The sequence below is a fragment of the Berghia stephanieae genome, chromosome 5, assembly GCF_034508935.2.
Source record: "Berghia stephanieae isolate SIO BIC M18660-M18661 chromosome 5, UCSD_Bste_1.3, whole genome shotgun sequence".
In the NCBI taxonomy this organism is placed as follows: Eukaryota; Metazoa; Mollusca; class Gastropoda; order Nudibranchia; family Aeolidiidae; genus Berghia; species Berghia stephanieae.
This window is the reverse complement of record NC_088364.1, coordinates 41417164-41436117: the sequence shown is the minus strand read 5'-3', so window position 1 is coordinate 41436117 and position 18954 is coordinate 41417164. Positions and strand designations below refer to the sequence as shown.

At 38.4% G+C, this 18954-nt stretch overlaps 2 protein-coding genes across 5 annotated transcripts in view; both read left to right on the top strand.

Annotated features, from left to right (window-relative positions):
- The first annotated feature begins 2881 nt into the window (after nucleotides 1-2881).
- Nucleotides 2882-3349, top strand: LOC144973942 (uncharacterized). The gene has a single exon (XM_078916832.1). The coding sequence runs from the start codon at nucleotides 2882-2884 to the stop codon at nucleotides 3347-3349; it is 468 nt and encodes a 155-aa protein (XP_078772958.1).
- Nucleotides 3350-4709: 1360 nt separating this feature from the next.
- The window catches only part of LOC144972931 (uncharacterized), a 44413-nt gene continuing 30168 nt past the window's right edge, over nucleotides 4710-18954 (top strand). For 3 of the 4 annotated variants that reach the window (XR_013645454.1, XM_078914761.1, XM_078914758.1), the window contains exon 1: nucleotides 18531-18663. The gene's annotated coding sequence lies outside the window, so the exon portion shown is untranslated. Of the gene's footprint in view, nucleotides 4775-5296; nucleotides 5972-18530; nucleotides 18664-18954 lie in introns of those variants that run through there. The other variant, XM_078914759.1, reaches the window with a different exon arrangement.

The following is an 18954-nucleotide window of genomic DNA, read 5'->3' as shown; positions in this document are numbered from 1 at the left end:
ATATTTGAAAATTCATGTCATTGGAACGAGATTACATACAACCTCTGGATAATGACACCCCTGAATAACAACTCCTGGATAGCGACATTGACCCCTGGTCCCGATTTTTTTGCTATATAATAGTAGAAATAAAAACCCCAAAATAGCTGTAATGCATTTATATTCCTATTGTTTAACATGTTCAATTGTACTGAGGCTTTATTCACCTGAGCGGATTGGTGCGCATTGATCTTCGCCACTTCTACGAATCAACACTACTCTGTGTTTGAGACAAATATTTTCTAATTTTGGCCTCCCTAAAATAATTATATATGACTGATAATGGTGCTACCTTCAAAAGTGATGATTTCCAAAGATTTCTCTCAAATAATGGGGTTAAACATTTTACATGATCCCCTCTCCAATTGAGCTCAAATGTTGCAAACTTTTAAAAATTCTTTAAAGAAAATGACTTCAGGTTCCCTTCAATGAAGAGTTTTGAGATTTTTAACTCACTGCCGCGTTACCCCTCATTCAGTAACTCATCTGAGCTGCTGCTAGGGTGAACATTTCGTACACAATTAGATTTATTACATTCTGATGTGATTGAAAAAGTACACAAACGTCAAGAAAACCAAAAGATATATCGTGATAGTGATAAGAATACACAGAAAAGGGAAATAAAAGAAAATGATAATGCCTTAGAGACTATACCAGTAATAATAGAAAATGGGTGCCTGAGGTTGTAAAGGCACAAACTGGACAACTGTCTTTTAGGGTAGAGACAGAAAATCAAGGGGTTGTTAGAAGACACACAAATCAACTGTTATGTGTAAATGAGAAAGCTTGGCTCGATAATTTGATAGCCCTAACATCACAACCACAAAAAGACAGAGAATACCGCTAACATGGTCCCCTCAAATTCAATGTTCAATGTCAATTTTGAGTAAGTTTTGTTTCTAAATCGCCTCTGAAATTGTCCAAATTAATCCCTTTGATGTTTCTGGTTGATGTGGTTGTGGTTTCTTGGCATGGTTTTGAAACGTCAATATTGAAAGAAATGAGGGAGGGGTCCGAAAAGGGGAGCTAATCGATGATGGGGTTGATTTTTTTGGGACTGAATTTTCTACAATTACCCAATCTAAAATATGACCAGCAGAGTGGGTTGGTGCTGTTACGATCTGGCACATGTTGTTCTCCGATAATGACTCTTGCAATTTAGCGGTGTCTGTGACATTGTGGAAGTGAAAATTAAAGTCACCGATTCTAATTGAATGGCCAGGACGCGTGTGTTGCAATGTTAACACCTCGTTGATTCCCTTCCTAACATCGGGTAATTTTATTTTGTTTTTCTTGTTTGCTGGTGGTCGGTAGATGCAGTTGAAGTTGTATCTTGTATTCTGGAGGGATAATCTAAGATAAATGGCCTCCATTGTTTTGCAGCGCATTTTGAGGATTTCCACATGTTTAGATAATTTTGTTTTATAAATAAATTTATGTCATGTCTCTACTATAAATAGTATGTCAAAGTTCTCCGTTAATAAATCGTTTAGTTCTTCTGTTTTATTACGGCAGGACTGTGCATTTAGAAGACCAATAACAATGTTATTGTTGTCGTTCGTGAAACTTTTTGTGATCGGCACAGTTACAAGTGTTGGTGGTGGACGGAGGTTTGTGTGAGGGCGGGGTGGACGACGAGTTGTCACCTTTGAAATGTTGTGTTGTTTCCGTTTGCCTCCCCGAGGCCTGTTCTTATTAATATTATTGTAATAAATCGGATCACTTGAGTTAAAAATCACAGCTAGAATGTGACGTTTACGATTACCGCCTCGAGGCCTGTTGTAAAAATCAGATGTTGAATAAAGGTAAAAGTGTTCACAATTTTTAAAATAATGGTGGTGGTAAATCACGGCTAAATTGTTTTTAGGGTTTTACGGCGCTTGCAACACATTAAGGTCCTATCAGCGGCAGTAAAAAAGGAAGAAAATGGGATAGTGAAAAGTTCTAGAATTTCAATTAAAGCACCCAAGAAAAGGTAAGACAAAGGGGAATTGGTTCAAATAGGAAACAGATGCAGATTCCAAGAGCATATTATCAGTGTACTTAGTTTGAGATCACCTAAAAGTCTCATCCAGACACAAGCACAGGTCCCAACTAAGAGGGATACACTCAAATGTTTACAAATGATATATGACACGTAAACAAACATAATACAGAGAGCCGTTGCTATTGGTGCTTTCATGGTACGTGAATGGTGCATCCTTTTCACCAATATGAGCATTGAAATCACCACACTCAATTAGGAAGTTGTGCTTGGGAATCTTATTGCAGGGGTAAAACAAAAGAAGAAAGAAGACAGAAATGGTTCTCACACTTCCAAACACTTCTGGGAGAAGGTCCAGTCAGAGCAACGGAGGATGACGTAGACCTAGACCCAATTCTTCAAGATATCTGTATAGACGAGGGTGACTTTACAGTGGATGAGATAAAGAAGGCCAAAAAGTCTCTTAGTGATGGAAAACAATCCGGACCTAATGACATCCCACCTGAAGTATGAAGGTACTGTGACTTAGATGATATTCTGTTGGAGTTTACAAATGGATTACTAAACAACTTGCCGCTATAGCTGCCAAACTCGCCAATAAGATGATCCTCAACAGAGTCCAGCCAGAGATTGACCCTCATCTACGTTCTTGTCAACACGACTTCAGACCAGGAAGATCCACGACTGCTCACCTCCTGGCATTGAGAAGGGTAATAGAAGGAGTAAAAAGTCACAACAAGAAGGCAATCATTCGATACGTAGACTTTAAGAAGGCCTTTGACTTGATACATCGCCCTACCATGATGAAAATCTTAAAAGCATATAGTATACCTCCTAAACATCTCTGCTATTAAAAGAATGTATGAGAATACACGGGCAACGGTTATCTCTCCAGATGGTGAAACTGAGCTGTTTGAGATTAAAGCAGGGGTGCTTCAAGGTGATACATTAGCCCCCTATCTCTTTGCCATTGTCCTGGACTATGTGATGAGAAAGACCTATGCTGGCATGGAGAATGAGCTGAGCTTCACGCTACATAGACAAAGAAGTAGGCGCAATCCAGCTATGATTGTCACGGATCTAGATTTCGCAGATGATCTGGCTCTACTGAAAGAGGAGATGGACCAGGCAAAAGAAGTCCTCAATAGACTTGAAACTGAGGCTGAACGAGTAGGACTGTGCTGTAATGCTACTAAGAAGACAGTTTTCCAAACCTACAACCAAGAAAGGCCAATTAGCATACCGGCAAAGAATGGAGAATGGCTGAAGGAAGTTGACAACTTCAAGTACCTAACTAGGAGGTTGGACCCCAAGCAGTTCCTCTGATATTTCTGTCAGAAAAGCATTGGCTTGGAGTGCCTGTCACAAACTCAGGAAAATCTGGAGTTCAAACCTACAGAGGGAAATAAAGAAGAGACTGTTCCTGGCAACGGTAGAGTCGGTGCTTCTATATGGAGCAGCGACATGGACTCTTACTAAAGCCCTTGAGAAGCAACTGGACGGCTGCTACACCCGTATGCTTCGGATGGCCCTCAATGTAAGCTGGAAAGAGCACATATCAAATGAAGAGCTCTACAGTGACCTCCCCCCAGTGACCTCGAAGATTCAAAAGAGAAGACTGAGACTTGCGGGGCACTGCTGGACACACAAGGAGAAAATTGCAAGCAGTCTTGTGCTATGGCAACAACCTGAGCGAACCAGAAGCAGAGGCAGGCAGAATAAAACCTACATTGACTGTCTGCTAGACACAGGAATGACAACACCCGGGAGCTACGTACGCTTATGGAGGACAGGACAGAATGGCGAAGACTTGTGGCTCATGTTGGGCGCCCCAAGGGGCGGCCTAAGTAAGTAAGTAAGTAAGTAAGTAAAATTCGCGTTTGAGTTGAAAAATCTTAGCTTTAGTCGATAGGAGATTAGTTCTCCAAACTCTCTTCAAAGATGTGAATGCAGCCTGTGCTTTGCCTACCCGTGCTTTCACCTCTGCTTCAGTACCTCCATCCTTGTCAATTATACTCACCGTACTGAGGTGCAAAATGAGAACATGGCCGTTAGAGCGTTGCCTCTGTCGGAAAAAAATTGTAATATCGGTGGTGGTGGTTGTTGTGTTGGTGGTGTGGTGATGGTGGTAGTAATAGTAGTAGTAGTAGTGGTGGTAGTAGTAGTAGTAGTAGTAGTAGTAGTAGTAGTAGTAGTAGTAGTAGTAGTAGTAGTAGTAGTAGTAGTAGTAGTAGTAGTAGAAGAAGAAGAGGAAGAAGAAGAAGAAGAAGCAGAAGTAGCAGTAATATTTGTAATGGTAGTTAGTGGCAAAAGAAACAAGTATAATGAACGAATTTTATGAGAATCATATACACAAAAGGGGTTGGTGGGAAATTCCATAAGAAAATTGTGTCACAACGTCATTCTTGAATGAATTAACAAATAAAAAACCCAAATAAACTTGAAATATGGTCAAAACACATCAAAAAATAGGTGCACACGCGTGGGTTTGACTAATTTTGAGGTGCTGAGTTCGATTCTGATATTTCTTTTTGTTCTTTTTTTTTTTTTTACAGTTGAGCACAAAAAGGTGATTTTTATAAATCTCATAAGAAGGAAATGGCTGATGACTCATCTTCCTTTCCGACCAAAATAGTACATTAACTATTCCCAGAGTCTTGCCGGAAATGAGCTTTAGCTGTATCGTTCCGTATTGGTGCCCGGTGCCAGTGGACACGGGTTGTTTCACCTTTTGTGGTCATGTATAGGGCAGTAAAGTTAGGTGCCCCAAACGTAAACAAAGGTCGAGAAGCACGTGGCAAACCACATGTTCCTGTCTTGACAGCTCACGTTCCAATGTAAATAATAGAAAAAAAAAAACCTTTAAAATTTGGCTGTTAGGTGGCAAAAGAAACACATATTCATAAATACTCGATCATGCATCAAATAATGTCTAGATATGAATATTTTATGGAACAAAAGGTAAAATTTTCTAAAATTTATCAAAAGTTACAGTCTATCTATTTTTAGACCAGAGCAAATTATTGCGCTGGTGTGAACAAAACGAGAATTATTCGGAGCCTGATTTTCATAATAATTTAGCCTTATATTATTATTTCTGCAACTGTTAGATTTTATGTAAACATATTTTCAATACTGAAAGTGTATTGCCTACAACGCAAACTACAAAATTGGGAGACCTATATTGTGCGTAAATTATTCCGGTCCCTAACGGAAATCACTAGCAACTTGTTATTGTTTACGTTTGGGGCACCTAACTTTACTGCTCTATAGGGAAATAATGGTGTCCTATATTTTATCGAAATATTAACTTTTAGTTGGATCGATTCTGTTTTGCTGGACACGGGGCCTACGGGTCGGAAAATAGCAAGGCATAGCGCAGGTCACTGTGTTGTGTGAATCGTACGGGTGACAAATAAATCTTAGCATAGAGAAGGCCGATCTATGCTATGTCAGTTCGATCAAAAGAGTCCCATTAAAATCATAGAACAGATAAGGTCCATCTGTCCTATGTGTACGAGTGCCAATAAAATAAAATAACACAGAGAAGGCAAAACTGTGTTTAAAAATACTCAATTGCTGGTCAGTTGCATTGTCCTGTTCGGTGACAAATATAAAGAGACGTAGGTCGTAATATCACATCTCCATGGCATAAAGGAGTGTGATAATATTTGGTGCTTTAAAACTTGTGCGAATAATCACCAATCCTGACACAAAAGGATAGTGATAAAATCTTGTGTGCGAAGTACTTTGAGTAGCATGGTTATTCTCAATATAATATGCTGTTACTGATCCGGTGTTAGGTCCAGAGTGTAGAAATACCCGTACTACACACCGTCTACACGAGTTACCAGATCAAACGCCGCTACAAGAACCAGAGGAGCAAACCTGGGACAACACAACAAGATTTTTGTGTGTATTGTGTTGTCTTTATATGTTATCAAATAGGTACGTTGTTATTATCAAACCCTTTTATTTTATCTTTTGTTAAAATAAAGTTATAGTTTATTAAATCAGCAGGCTTGTTTAGTCATTTAAAGATATACTTTTGTAGGGACCTTTTGTAATATTATTAGTCCGATTGTGGTTGAAAAGTTATTTCTATTTTACTCCATAAAACTTGTGACACTTGTATAATAGTATTTTGCTTATAGAAACACGTATCATAACTTGGATCAATTATATAAGCTATTGGAAAAAGTATAAAACATAAACGGTGCCAATGACATAAATCAATAGCCGCAATTGATGCACTGCGTTTAGCCAAAAAGCTCACAACATTTCGCCAGCCGGATAAAACGTACCAACATACAAAACTGTGTAACCTTGAACATTTATTTAAAGTCTGATTGATAGAATTTAATGGCAACTACTCATAAGAATGGCTGGCTAAAACCAAGAACAAAGAGATGAGGGGCGTCAATTTCGTTCTATCAATATTATGATTGTGTTGACAACAGCTGGAACTCGATCTCGTTCATCATCAACCGAAAATAAAACCCGTAGAGAGGTGAGTAATAATAATCTACCAGTAAATCATAATTTACTGGTTATTGACATTGTATCAGCAATGTAAACCGCCTCGCCATTTCATCTAGTGCAATGCCAAGGCAAACCAGAAGTAAAAAAAATGACAAATAAGTCAAAGTGATCAGTTTAATTTCATTTCCCCCCCCCCCCCCCCCCCCCCCACTCATTTATAAGTATGAGTAATTCTCCTCAATAAATCATATTGAGTTGACACTACTTTACGCAAAATTCAATTTGATTTATCAGCGCCTAGATTTATTCCGAGATAAAACTAGATAGATTGATGTGGTAAGTGTGGCTTTTTGGTGTGGTATGACTCACCTTCGAACCGGAAGCCGCTCTGTGTGGCGCCCAGTTGAATCCTTGGAAAAGGCACTTTACTCGCATTATAATGAATTCATGGCCAGTAACAGTAACAGCGTTGTCTATTTCGAAAACAATTGTAGTTTTACGCCTTAGCGTTTCGTCCAACATGTTGTGTGTTGCTGTTGGCTTGTAAAACACTTCGAGCGCATTTAGGAAATATTTCGCGATATGAAGGCTCAAGTTATTTTATAAATATATTTGACCAGCCCCATGTCCAATTTTAATTTGTGACGCCGCAGATAATAATAATAATAACAATAATAATACTGATGATGATAAATAATAATAATAATAATAATAATAATAATAATAATAATAATAATAATATAATAATATAATAATAATAATAATAATAATAATAATAATAATAATAATAATAATAATAATAATGACGACGACGATGATGATGATAACTTGAGTATAGAGCAATATCCAATTCATATGTGATTAATGCGATTTACAAGGTTTATAACGCTAACAGAAACTCTTAGCAGGTATGACGAGTAGTGCCGCGCTGAAGACCGATCTGGACCGCGGTCCCACGGTCTTTTAGCTGTGAACCGAAGACCGGTCCCATAGGGGAAGACCGGCGGCGGTCCTCACTTCTTATCACCTTTCAACTAGTGCGGGGCGGTCCTTGCAAGGACCACGGTCCTACGGTCTCGCGCCATAGCCTACTACTTCCCCAGCGATTCGTTGCCTCGGTAGCCTATCTTCCACCAATCACCACCCATCCCACTTAATTAATCGCACCCACCCCCTTTGCCATACACTAAACGACACAGACGACCATACAGGCAGACGACCACCAACCTCCACTCCGCAAACCGCCCTTTCGTGTGTGAGATGGGGGGAACAGGAGGTGCACGCCTTGGACGATTCCATTATACGGGGTAAATTTCAAAATTTACTACACCATAATGATCGCAATGACAATGATCTATGGTGAAGGCATGACCCCTCTTCTCTAATGGGTTATTGTTTGAAATGTATGTGACTACTAAAGATGTGTGTGTGTTTGTGTGTGTGTGTGTGTGTGTGTGTGTGTCGAACCTAGCAAGTAGCAAATCCGATTTTTTGTTTTCTTTTGTCCATCTCTTGTCACCACTCCTTTCTATCGCAGTGTTGTCATTTAAAATAATACAATAATATTAAAATTTCGTTTGGTGTTTTTACTAATCAAATAATATGAGTTTCATTAGTTTCTTCCTTCCAAAAAACCCAGTTATAACGTCTGAATTTTAAAAAAGTCCAATAGAATATTTGGGGACCCCGATAGCTCAGTTGATAGAGCACTCTCTTTATACGCAAAGGGCCAGAGATCGATCCCGGGTGCAGTCGATTTTTTTCTGAATCCCTGTCTACTCAGCAATGAATGGGTAGCTGAGTTTGTTAGATCTGGCGAAAAGTCACCATCGACCCCTCTTATTACCTCATCCACCCCCTCTTATTATAACTTCACGTCTCTCTCTTACTCTTCAATGCTCGCTGCCCTCTAATGTGTGTGTGTGTGTGTGGGGGGGGGGGGGGGGTAGGAGTTGCGTGTGTGTATCAACGCCACGAACAACTCGATCAACGCCTTGGGCGATGCCTTTATCTCCGTTAATGGGGATAAATTTCAAATTTTATTAAATTATCGAAGTAACAATGAAGTACGGTGAGCAAATAAAGAAGGCATCACCCCTCTTCTCTAATTAGGTTACAATTTGAAATGAGTGTGACTACTCCGTGTGTTTTACTCCTGTAGACCACGGTTTTCATCGTGTAGCGGTCTTTAACGGTTCAAGAATGAACGATCCCACGGTCTCAAAGGTCAAACCGGTTCGAATTTCCAACAGTCTCTCAGGAATGTTCAATGTCGAAAAGGTCCTTGCGGTCTTCATTTCCCAAGGACCGTAGGACCGTGGTCCTTAAGCTTGCCAAGGACCGCCCCGCACTAATGACGAGACATAACAGCGGATTTAGAACCATAGATATGCAGGTTCGAGGCCAGTGTCATAGCACAAATACCACAAAGTAAGTGGAAAAGTCGTACATGAGAAGATCTTTGGGTTTCACACGAAAGTACATAACATGTCGAGGTGCAAGAATGAATTAATCTTTTAAATTATTTTCCAATTAGACACACCAGAGGAGAATCACAATACTATAGTCAGATTTTTTAATAATGACGCGTGTTTTTCTGATTTTTCTCAGCTGTCCCTCTATTAAGAGTTGTAAAAATTTGTGTCAACCTCCAAATCAATTTGTCTTAACGGAATCTAGAGTTTGGACCGTGTTGATGCCATATCAAAAAAGTTTTCTTCTTTAAGACTTATAAAAAAACTACTTTAAAACCGCTGTCATAAAATTCGAGATTTTACACTGTAAAAAATAAAAATATCTTACAAAGTATGAGATGAATTCATCGTTTTCCCAAACAATCTCGTGTTGACACGGCTAGTGATTATGAGTTCACGTCATAATTGTTTCCGAATTAAAACAATTCGCTTTAACTGCTATAAAAATACAACTTATGTAGTTTGCCTTAAAATAGAATTTATGAGTTCTTGCATATTATGCATATTATTCCATGTTTATTACGTATTACACATCATGTCGCAATAACCGATATGAAATCTCTAGCTTTAAATCATTTGAAATACTGATTGTATACTCAATATTGTCAAATTAACAATGAATGCTGTTATATAACTTTGAAAAATTCCATGTATGCACGAAAGTTTCACAGAGCATTTAAAGGCTTTTAAAACATAATATAAGCTTTTAAACTATACGATACGATACGAAAAGAGAAGATGGTTATCGAAATACGACAGAGAGACCACAAGTGTGGAACGACGTGATAGGAAAAGGATTCAAGACAAATTTGATATGGATATCATCTAAAGATGTATGGAGTTGGGTGACAAAGCGACAAAGGAAATGACGTCTGATCATCATCATATCTTGTCGCGCCAGTGAGTCAGCCAGTCCCGGGCAGTCTGGTTGCATTCCCTCAAGTCAGCATTGGTGCAGTGAGGTCCCAGCGAGCATTCGGACAGGATGTGGTCCATGGTCTGTCTGGGGTGACCGCATGGGCATTCAGTGCCCGGTGAGATTTTCCATTTAAAGAGGTTGGTGGCGGTGTTTCCCACCTTTGCTCTAGCTCTGTTCAACGCCACCCAGTCTTTTCTCTTGAGGTCTGTGCCTGCTGGGAGCTTTTCTGTTGGGGGCTGGAGGGCATCGTTTGCTGTCTTGTCCCATTCTACCCATTTGTCCAGGCGGAAGAATGCTGAGTGGTCTGGGTGAAGGCTCTCTACTGTGAGGAAGCTTTTCCTTGATTTGAGCCTGCTTTTGGGGCAATTGTGGTCATGAAGGGGGTGTCTGTGGTCCATTTCCTGTTTGTATTTTTATATTTGGGCATGAGTTTCCCTCCGAATGTGTGGTGGGGCTATTCCTGCTGCACGGTAGACCAGTGGTAATGGTGTTGCTCTCAGCTGGCCCGTTACGATCCGGCAGGCGTTGTTGAGCTCGGGGTCTAGCTTGGAGGCATGGCATGATCGGGCCCATACAGCTGAGCAGTACTCCGCAGTTGAGTAGCTGAGGGCCAATGCTGTGGTCCTTAGAGTTTTAGGGTCAGTTCCCCAGTTCATGTTTGCCAGCTTTCCAAGGAGGGCATTACGCGTGGACACTTTTGCCTTGGTCTTCCTCACGTGTTCTCTGAAGGACAGAGTCCGATCAAGCGTCACTCCGAGCTACACTGGGTGGTAGTTGTACTCTAATGTCTGGCCATTCCACTTGATGTTAAGTTTTTTGTGGGCTTGGTGGTTGTTGAAGTGAAATGCACACACTTGTGTTTTCCCTGGGTTGGCGTTCAGCGAGTTTTTAGTGTAGTACTTTGTAAGGGTGTCTAGGGCATTTGTCAGTCTGCTCTCGATTGGTTGGAAGGACACATCCTGTGTTGCGAGGCATAGGTCATCAGCATATATGAATCGGTGGATATTTGGGAACTCAGGCTGATAATTCGCGTAGAAAAAGTCTCATAGGTTTTGGACATTGATATTGATATCCTTGCAGGTGGTGAAGATATTGGGTATTTAGAAGAATGCCGTATCATTTCTTTTCTTTCCTGCATCACCTGGGAGGTAGTGACTATCATTCTGGGGTCATTGCATAGGTGTTTGAAGACTGGCTAAAGAACCGTTTGCTGCCTTTCCTCGATGCACCCAGCTGTATTACATTGGGCAACAATACCATTCGGTGGCCCATGATCACTTCAAGGCTTCAACTTCTGCAACTATAAAAACTGATATGATTTCATGGCTCCAATGAGACAGCACTAAATATTATTCTGACCATTTATCAAAGGCCCAACTATATTCTAGCGAAAAGTAACAACCCAGAAACAGTTTTCAAAGCAGACTGCCTATTCAAGGAGTTTTGAAACGAGGTTGCGAGACTTCCCCCATATCACCGTGAGCGCAATCCAATCGAGCTCATTTGGACCCAAGTATAGGGAAAGATTGAGAGGTGGAACATCAAATTTACTCTCACCGACGAGGCAATCAATTATATAACAAGGAAGACTAGAAAAGGCATGCTCCAACCTTCGCAAACAGGAGGAAATTTACATTTTATTTGAAAGAGTGATGCCACGAAACCTTTCCATAGTCGTTCCATTTCTTCTTTTCCTCATCCTCGTCATCAGAATGTGATGATTGATGTGTCCAGTATGTCTTTGTTGTTGTTGTTGTTGTTGTTGTTGTTATTGTTGAACACGTGTACCTATTTGTAAAAACACTGAGTCATAAATTGATGATAAATTTCTACTCTTGACCAGTTTACATTAAATTTATGTAATCCTCTTAGGCATAAACACAAGCTATTTCTATAAATTTAGCAATCAATATAATGTTGGAAGCGCGTAATGTTCACTTTCATTTATATTTTCATCAATAATGTGTATTGAAAGTTATAAAATGTAGATGTCTGATAGTTAAGGATTGCCATTCGTTCCTTCATATTCAGATACTGTACGTATATCGTTTAAGTTTCAATTAACGGAACATTCCATTTTAACCAATTCCTTCAAAATGGATAATTGGAAAATTCATAATTTTGTTACTGTAAATCATCTATGAGTTACGATCCTTACCAGTTATCGATTTTAATATAGCTGTTATAAGCGAAATCCTTTCCTATTGTTTTACAATCAATGAAAAAATATTTTTTGATTAAGACAAATTGATTCAGAGGGTCATACAAACTTTTGCAGCAGTGCATTGGGGGACAGTTGAGATAAAGAAGAAAAACACGCGCCACTTATTAAAAATAATTTCATATGCCGAGTTCTTCTTATTTTTTGCCATTGAAAATGGAAAACAGTACATGTAGAAAAATTAACAGCGCGCTTAATATTAGCTAGGAAGACAGGGAGGATGATCACGATGATATTATTATCACGCCTAATTATATTCCGACTTCATCCTCTCATCAGATGGTAAAAACTCTCAAATCCGGGACTTCCCGAATATCATGAATGTCTTTTTAATCCATCGATATTTGGAGGACGAGTTATCTGGCCAAAATTTTAAATACGTGTTTCTTTCAGAGTTTGACAGATAGGCTAAGTATTATCAAATCTCGTGGGATAATCAAAGCAACGAGAATGAAAACAGCTTGATTGTTGTGACTAACATCTCAGTCACAGAATGTTTAACAGATTAAACGTTGATAATGACCAACTGTTTCATTCTTGTCCTCGTATCACCATTAATTTGCTAGTTTGATTATGCCTCCATAATTTACAGACTTAATTATACGCCCACATGTTACATGTAAATTAAAAAAAACAAACCCTCAGCTAGGTTGAGTTTGTCACGATGGCCACCTTGTAATTAAAAATGGACATCTCTCAGGTACTTATTGTCCTCTTGGATATCTCCATTTAAGCTTTTTATATATCGTTACAAGAAACCAAATTAGAAAATGGCGTCGATCGAACTGTGGGTACCGGTCGACTTATTTGTTTTCCTTCTAACTCTCGATTCTACGGATGTGGCTTCTTTATTAATGAAAAATGGAAGCATTCAATCAATAAATGTTGGAAGGTATCTATCCGTATTTGTGTGTTACAACTACAAGGGGACATATCACATAACCCAAACAACAAACACCAATTTAAAAACAAAGGACAATTTCCGTCATCAATGTTTGTAAATGTTGCTGCTCGAAGCTCGAAGAAATAAATAACAATGTGAAATTGAATGTAAGCTTCAATTTAATATACGAAAACAGATAAATTGGGCGTTTCGGGTTTCCCCTTTATCAACAAAACATGATGAATTAAACACTACAGACGAATTAGACAATGTGGTTGTGGCGTTGTTAAGATGAATCGCAATTGTCAACAACCTCGGTCAAAACAAAATATGAAAATTTTCTTCTTCATCATCATCATCATCATCATCATCATCATCATCATCATCATCATCATTATTATCATCATCATCATCATCATCATCATCATCATCATCTTCTTCTTCTTCTTCTTCTTCTTCTTCTTCTTCTTCTTCTTCTTTCTTATAATTTATTTTATTCTTATTATTATTATTATTATTATTATTATTATTATTATTATTATTATTATTATTATTATTATTATTATTATTTCAGCTTATCCCGCATGTTGCAGGGTTGCCATAATGAATGCACATCTCTATACATCTAGGTTCATAGCATCTTCCTCTATGCTAGGTTCTTTCATCGTCCTTTACCCTGTCCATCCATCTAGTCTTTGGGCGTCCATTTTTTTCTCTCTCTCTCCCGCTAATCCAATACTTTCTTTCCCACTTACTGCCTCTCTCGTCTCTTAACACGTCAGAAACATTTTAATCTATCTTCTCTCATCTTTATTGATATATTCTTCACTTCAGTCAACCTTCGAATTCGTTCATTTCTCACTTTATCTTATCTTGTCCAGCCAAGTGACCACCTCAACATCCTCATTCCTGCCACCTCAACTTCTTTATCTTGTTTCTTTGTCGTAGCGACTGCCTCTAAACCATACAACATTGCTGGTCTTACAACAGATGTATATATTTTCTCCTTCAGCTTTGCTGAAATTCGTTTGTCACACATAACTCCAGTTACCTTCCTCCAATTATTATTGCCTGCTTGGATCCTCTTCTTAAACTCCATCTCATTGCCCCTATCTCCCCGAACAGTGTTCCTAAGTATTTGAATTGGTTTTTTTTCTTTCTGTAAGATGTTCAATAACCGTGCCAGGAAATTTAACCCTTCATCTCCAAGTGATTTACAGACTTCTGCTGGTATCTCGTCTGGTCCAACTGCTTTCCTCCTTTTCATCTTGCGCACTGCATCTCACACCTCGTTCTTGCTTATCTAATCTACTATCTTCTATTTAGGTTGTATGACTGTACTTCTCCTCTCCCTGTCAATCTCTTCATTCACGAGGTGTTGATAGTATATTTTCCATCGTGCTCGAATCTCTTCATCTTTGCCCAATACTCTTCCACTCTCATCTTTGATCATCTTAATATGGTTTATATCTCTCCTATTCTTGTCCCTCAGTTTCGCTATTCTGAAAATATTTCTGCCCTTCTTTACTTTCTAATTCCCACAATCTGATACTTTATTCAAATTTCTCTTCCAGCACAACAGGTAATCCACTTGTGTCTTTCTCACACGACTTGAATACATCACTGGGCACTCATCTTTCTTTCTAAAATATATATTTAGTATTGCCAGATCCATCCTTGTTGCACATCTTACAATATCTTTCGCCTTCTTCATTTCTGCTACCATATCCATACCTTCCCAACCTTCCATACCTCTCCGATATTGCTTTCTCCAACGTGCCCATGAAAATGGCTGAACCAAAAGGTATTGGATTGAAGCAGCGTGCTGTTATTGGATTTCTAAATCCATACCACAGTGAAGCGTGTTTATGGTGACGCCTGTGTTGATTATAGCACCGTTTGGCGATGGTCATAGTTCGTGGAAAGAGGAGACCTGATCGAAATTAAACTTCAAGATCAAACTCGTTGCTGGAGGCCCCAAAGTGCCTCGAACGTCAGTAATCAAACTGAAGTCAAAAATATGATTCTGGCAAATCGTCGTGTTAGAAAACTGACATTGCAAAAGAAATTTGAAGTTTAAAGGAAAGGGTACACCATATCGAAGCAGTGAATCTTGGATATAGCGAATTGTCTGCCAGGTAGGTCCCACGAATGTTGACAAGTGACGTGAAAAAGGAGAGAAAAACAATTTCTCCAAAATATTGAAAAGGTATGAAGACGAATGGGATGCTTTTATTCAGCAATAAATAGTCAATGGAGACGAGCCATGGGTCCACCATTCTGACCCAGAGAGCAAACGCCAGTTAATGGAATATCGACAAGAACTCTCATTGTCCAAAAAAGTTGAAAGTGCTGCTTACGATATTCTGGGAAGTTCAAGGTGTTCATATCAAATTCCCTTTCATACAAAACCAACCCCCTGTCACGTTACTGTAGAACGAGCTTAAGTCTCAATGGTAAATTAGCTGTAGGCAACCATGAGTTGTTGTTTTTCAAACCTGTTGCTATGCTATATTGTGATGACAACGCCTCTCAGTTGTCATATGAATACTACTCACCATGGTTACATAAACCCATGGGAGGCCGCAAAGCGCCACTTGCTATCCTTCACATAATGCAGTTATGATTGTGTGAAGTTCGTTCGGGACCGGAAGATAGCAAGGCATAGTGCAGGCTACTGTACTGTTTAAGTCCGTGAACGGGTGACCAAATCATAGTGCAGATAAGGCAAATCTGTTACTATATGTCCCAATAAAAGTATAGCACAGAGAAGGCCGAAACTATGTTATACAGGCTGGTACAGAATAAAACAAATAAAAGACAGGAGACCAAACACTGTGTTGTAAAATATCAAAAGCTGGTCGGTCGGTGACGAAATAAAAAACGACATAATATGTCGTAAAATCACATCTCAATAAAAGAGTGTGATAATAAAAAGGTGCCCGTTAACAAATGAGTCGGTCAAGTCTCTATCCAGATTCAAAAGGATAGTGATAAGTCCTGTACGTGAAACAAATTTGAGAAGCACGGCTGTTCTCAATACTAGTTGGGTCGTGATCGGTATAAAGTGAAGTAGTGTCCACAAGATTTGTTTGTATTGTATTGTCTTTATATGTTATGGAATAGGTACGTTTTGTTTGTCAAAACTTTCTTTTTTATTATTTTACATTTTAATTTAACCAGCAGACTTGTTTAATAATTTAAAGCTATACTTTTGTGGGGACCTTTTGTAAAATCATTAGTCCGATTGTAGTTGAAAATATCTTTATATTCTAATGTCATAAAATCAGTGACACCCCCCACCCAAATAATCCCCCTCCCCCCCCAAAAACAAAACTCCCCAAAAAACAAAAAAACAAACAAACAAACAAATCCCAGTAAAAATTTGGATACCTTTAAAAAGAAAAAAAAAACTGAATTATTTAGAAGTGCTTATTTTGGCAATTAATGTGCTTTATATGTTTTAATTTAGGGTAGATAGTAAAGTAATGTGTATGTAAAGAGTTTGCTTATGTGTATGCGGAGAAGTTTCCGCATGTGTGTTTGAGTGTACGGGTGTATGTGTGTACGCGTGTTAGTGTGTATAATAGTTTATATAGTCTGAGTGATTGTTAAGCGCCATAGAGAACTCGTCTGTGGATCAATGAGCGATATAAGTATATTATTATTATTATTATTATTATTATTATTATTATTATTATTATTATTATTATTATTATTATTATTATTATTATTATTATTATTATTATTATACATTTCTTGAACAAGGAAAAACAGTGAATTTCGATCAATATGGTGCCACGCTGGAAAAACTGGAGCTTACTGAAAAGAGTGGACCCCAGAAAAATACGATATTGCAACATGATAACGCTTGACCCAGCACGACTCATCAGACTCAAACCGCATTGAAGAAAATGGCTTTGTCCATCTTGCCACATCCATCCTACAGTCCTGACCTATCACCTTCAGACTTCTTATTCCATAAATTGAAGGAGTATCTCAAAGGCAACCAATATTAAAGCGACAAAGACGTGAAGGCATGCTGTCCGATCTTGGTGTAGAGAAAAAAGGACGTCAATACATTTTTTTTGGCCAACGGAGTCCGTAGAATGGTGTGGCGTTGGCAGCTCTGTGTTGGTTGTGACGGTAACGATGTCGAAAAATAAAGTAAGCAATTTGTAGCTAAGATTTCAACCTTTTTCGTTTGTAATGTTTAATGAGTTATTCTTAAAAATGAAGGAGTTATTACGGAAATTGTAAAACTTTTCAGCCTACCCTCGTATTTTTCTCTCTTTGTGAGTATACGGGTGCAATGCACCAAGTTGAAGGAGACGGTATATAAGTTGAAGGGGGATAGGTTTAAATCCCCATGGACTCAACACCAGACTGGAATATTACTAGACTATCGCCTCTGTGGTCTTTCTTACATCTTTAGTTTCTAAGTTTTGTGATATTTCCTGCAATAGTTGGAATAGATTTTCTAAAGATTAGCTCACATTCATGATCACTCTATTTTTAAAAGGATCACTGTCCGATCTTCACACTTCTGGATTATTATTTTCCCTTTTTATGGATTGTTTTCAACGGATACATTTGACGTACCAAATTTTATGAGTTGTTTAATATTCCACTATATTTAGCACTCCTCAGCAACCTAGCGAACACTTCTGTTTGGTTACATTCCAATATGTTTATACAGAAAGGACGTGCCGAATATTTATATGCCGTCGATCTGTTTTTTTTTTAGTAATGTATTTATGTTCTCATTGTTTTTTGTTTTTTGTTTGCTTCTGGCTGAAGAAGGGTTGTGGGCCCGAAACATTCCGTGTTTGGCATTTTGTTCTGTTTTTGAAGCTGTTATATTCCTTTTTGTTTCTTACTTTTTACAGTCCGCAGCTTCTAGAAACCTAGTTTCACTTTGACTAATGTTACTCATAGTTCTGTGTGTCGGTTCGTCATATCCCTTTGGCGGATGTTGTGATTATTTTACCTAAACGCATAGCATCAATATATTAGTAACCAGAGAGCAGAGTAACATCAACTTTATTTATTTTCTTTTGTAAACAATCAGCTCTGTTTATCCGAGCGAGATTGGCTTGGGGGGGGGGGTGGGGGGGGGGTAATAATTAGTTCTCACTAAATTATATCAATCAGAACTTAAGCGTTTGATGTTACACATAGTTTTGTGTGCTGGTACGTTAAATTCGGCTGGCGGATGTTGTGAGTATTTTAACTAAACGCATAAAACTATTTGTAATGAGTGTTAAATTCAACGCATCAAAACATAATGTTGTACTTTAATCAAACTTTGAAGGATGATTATGAACGTCATTAGATACATTGCGATGCTCCATTTCATTTAAAGCCTGTCGAAATAAAACAAGATATCGACTCTATATCTAAATCTACACGTGTAAATTTCTCATCGAGCTCGTTTCTCATAATGATAAGAATGTCAATCTTTCAAGTAATGGACGCCGAGAGCCACCCGCTGTTCGTTTTCCCAATCACTCAGAATGTGCGAGATGTTCGCCCACTCGCCAACATGTCTCTGCACCACAGTGGATAAGTTTACGGTTACCAAGTTCCGCAATCAAATTTTCATTGTCCATGTGAAAAGAGTGCAAGTGTCATTGTAATTCCACAATAGAAGAGAACTAGGTAAGGGGAATAGAATATTGTTTAATATGAATTTAATCGATCAAATTAATTGGAAGTCAACCTTAGCATAGTGTTGAATAAAGCCAAGAAAAAAAAGGAAAAGGAAAAGAAAAGACATTCATTGTGCTTATAAGCAAAGTTTTCAATGATGTGAGTGTGCATATGTCAGAATTATCATTTTGGGATGCTTTAAGTTCAACATTTATTTTATACCGACAGCAATTAATCATAACATCTCTCTGAACAAACTTTTCAAATGATCATAATCAAATAATAATATTATTTTTAGTA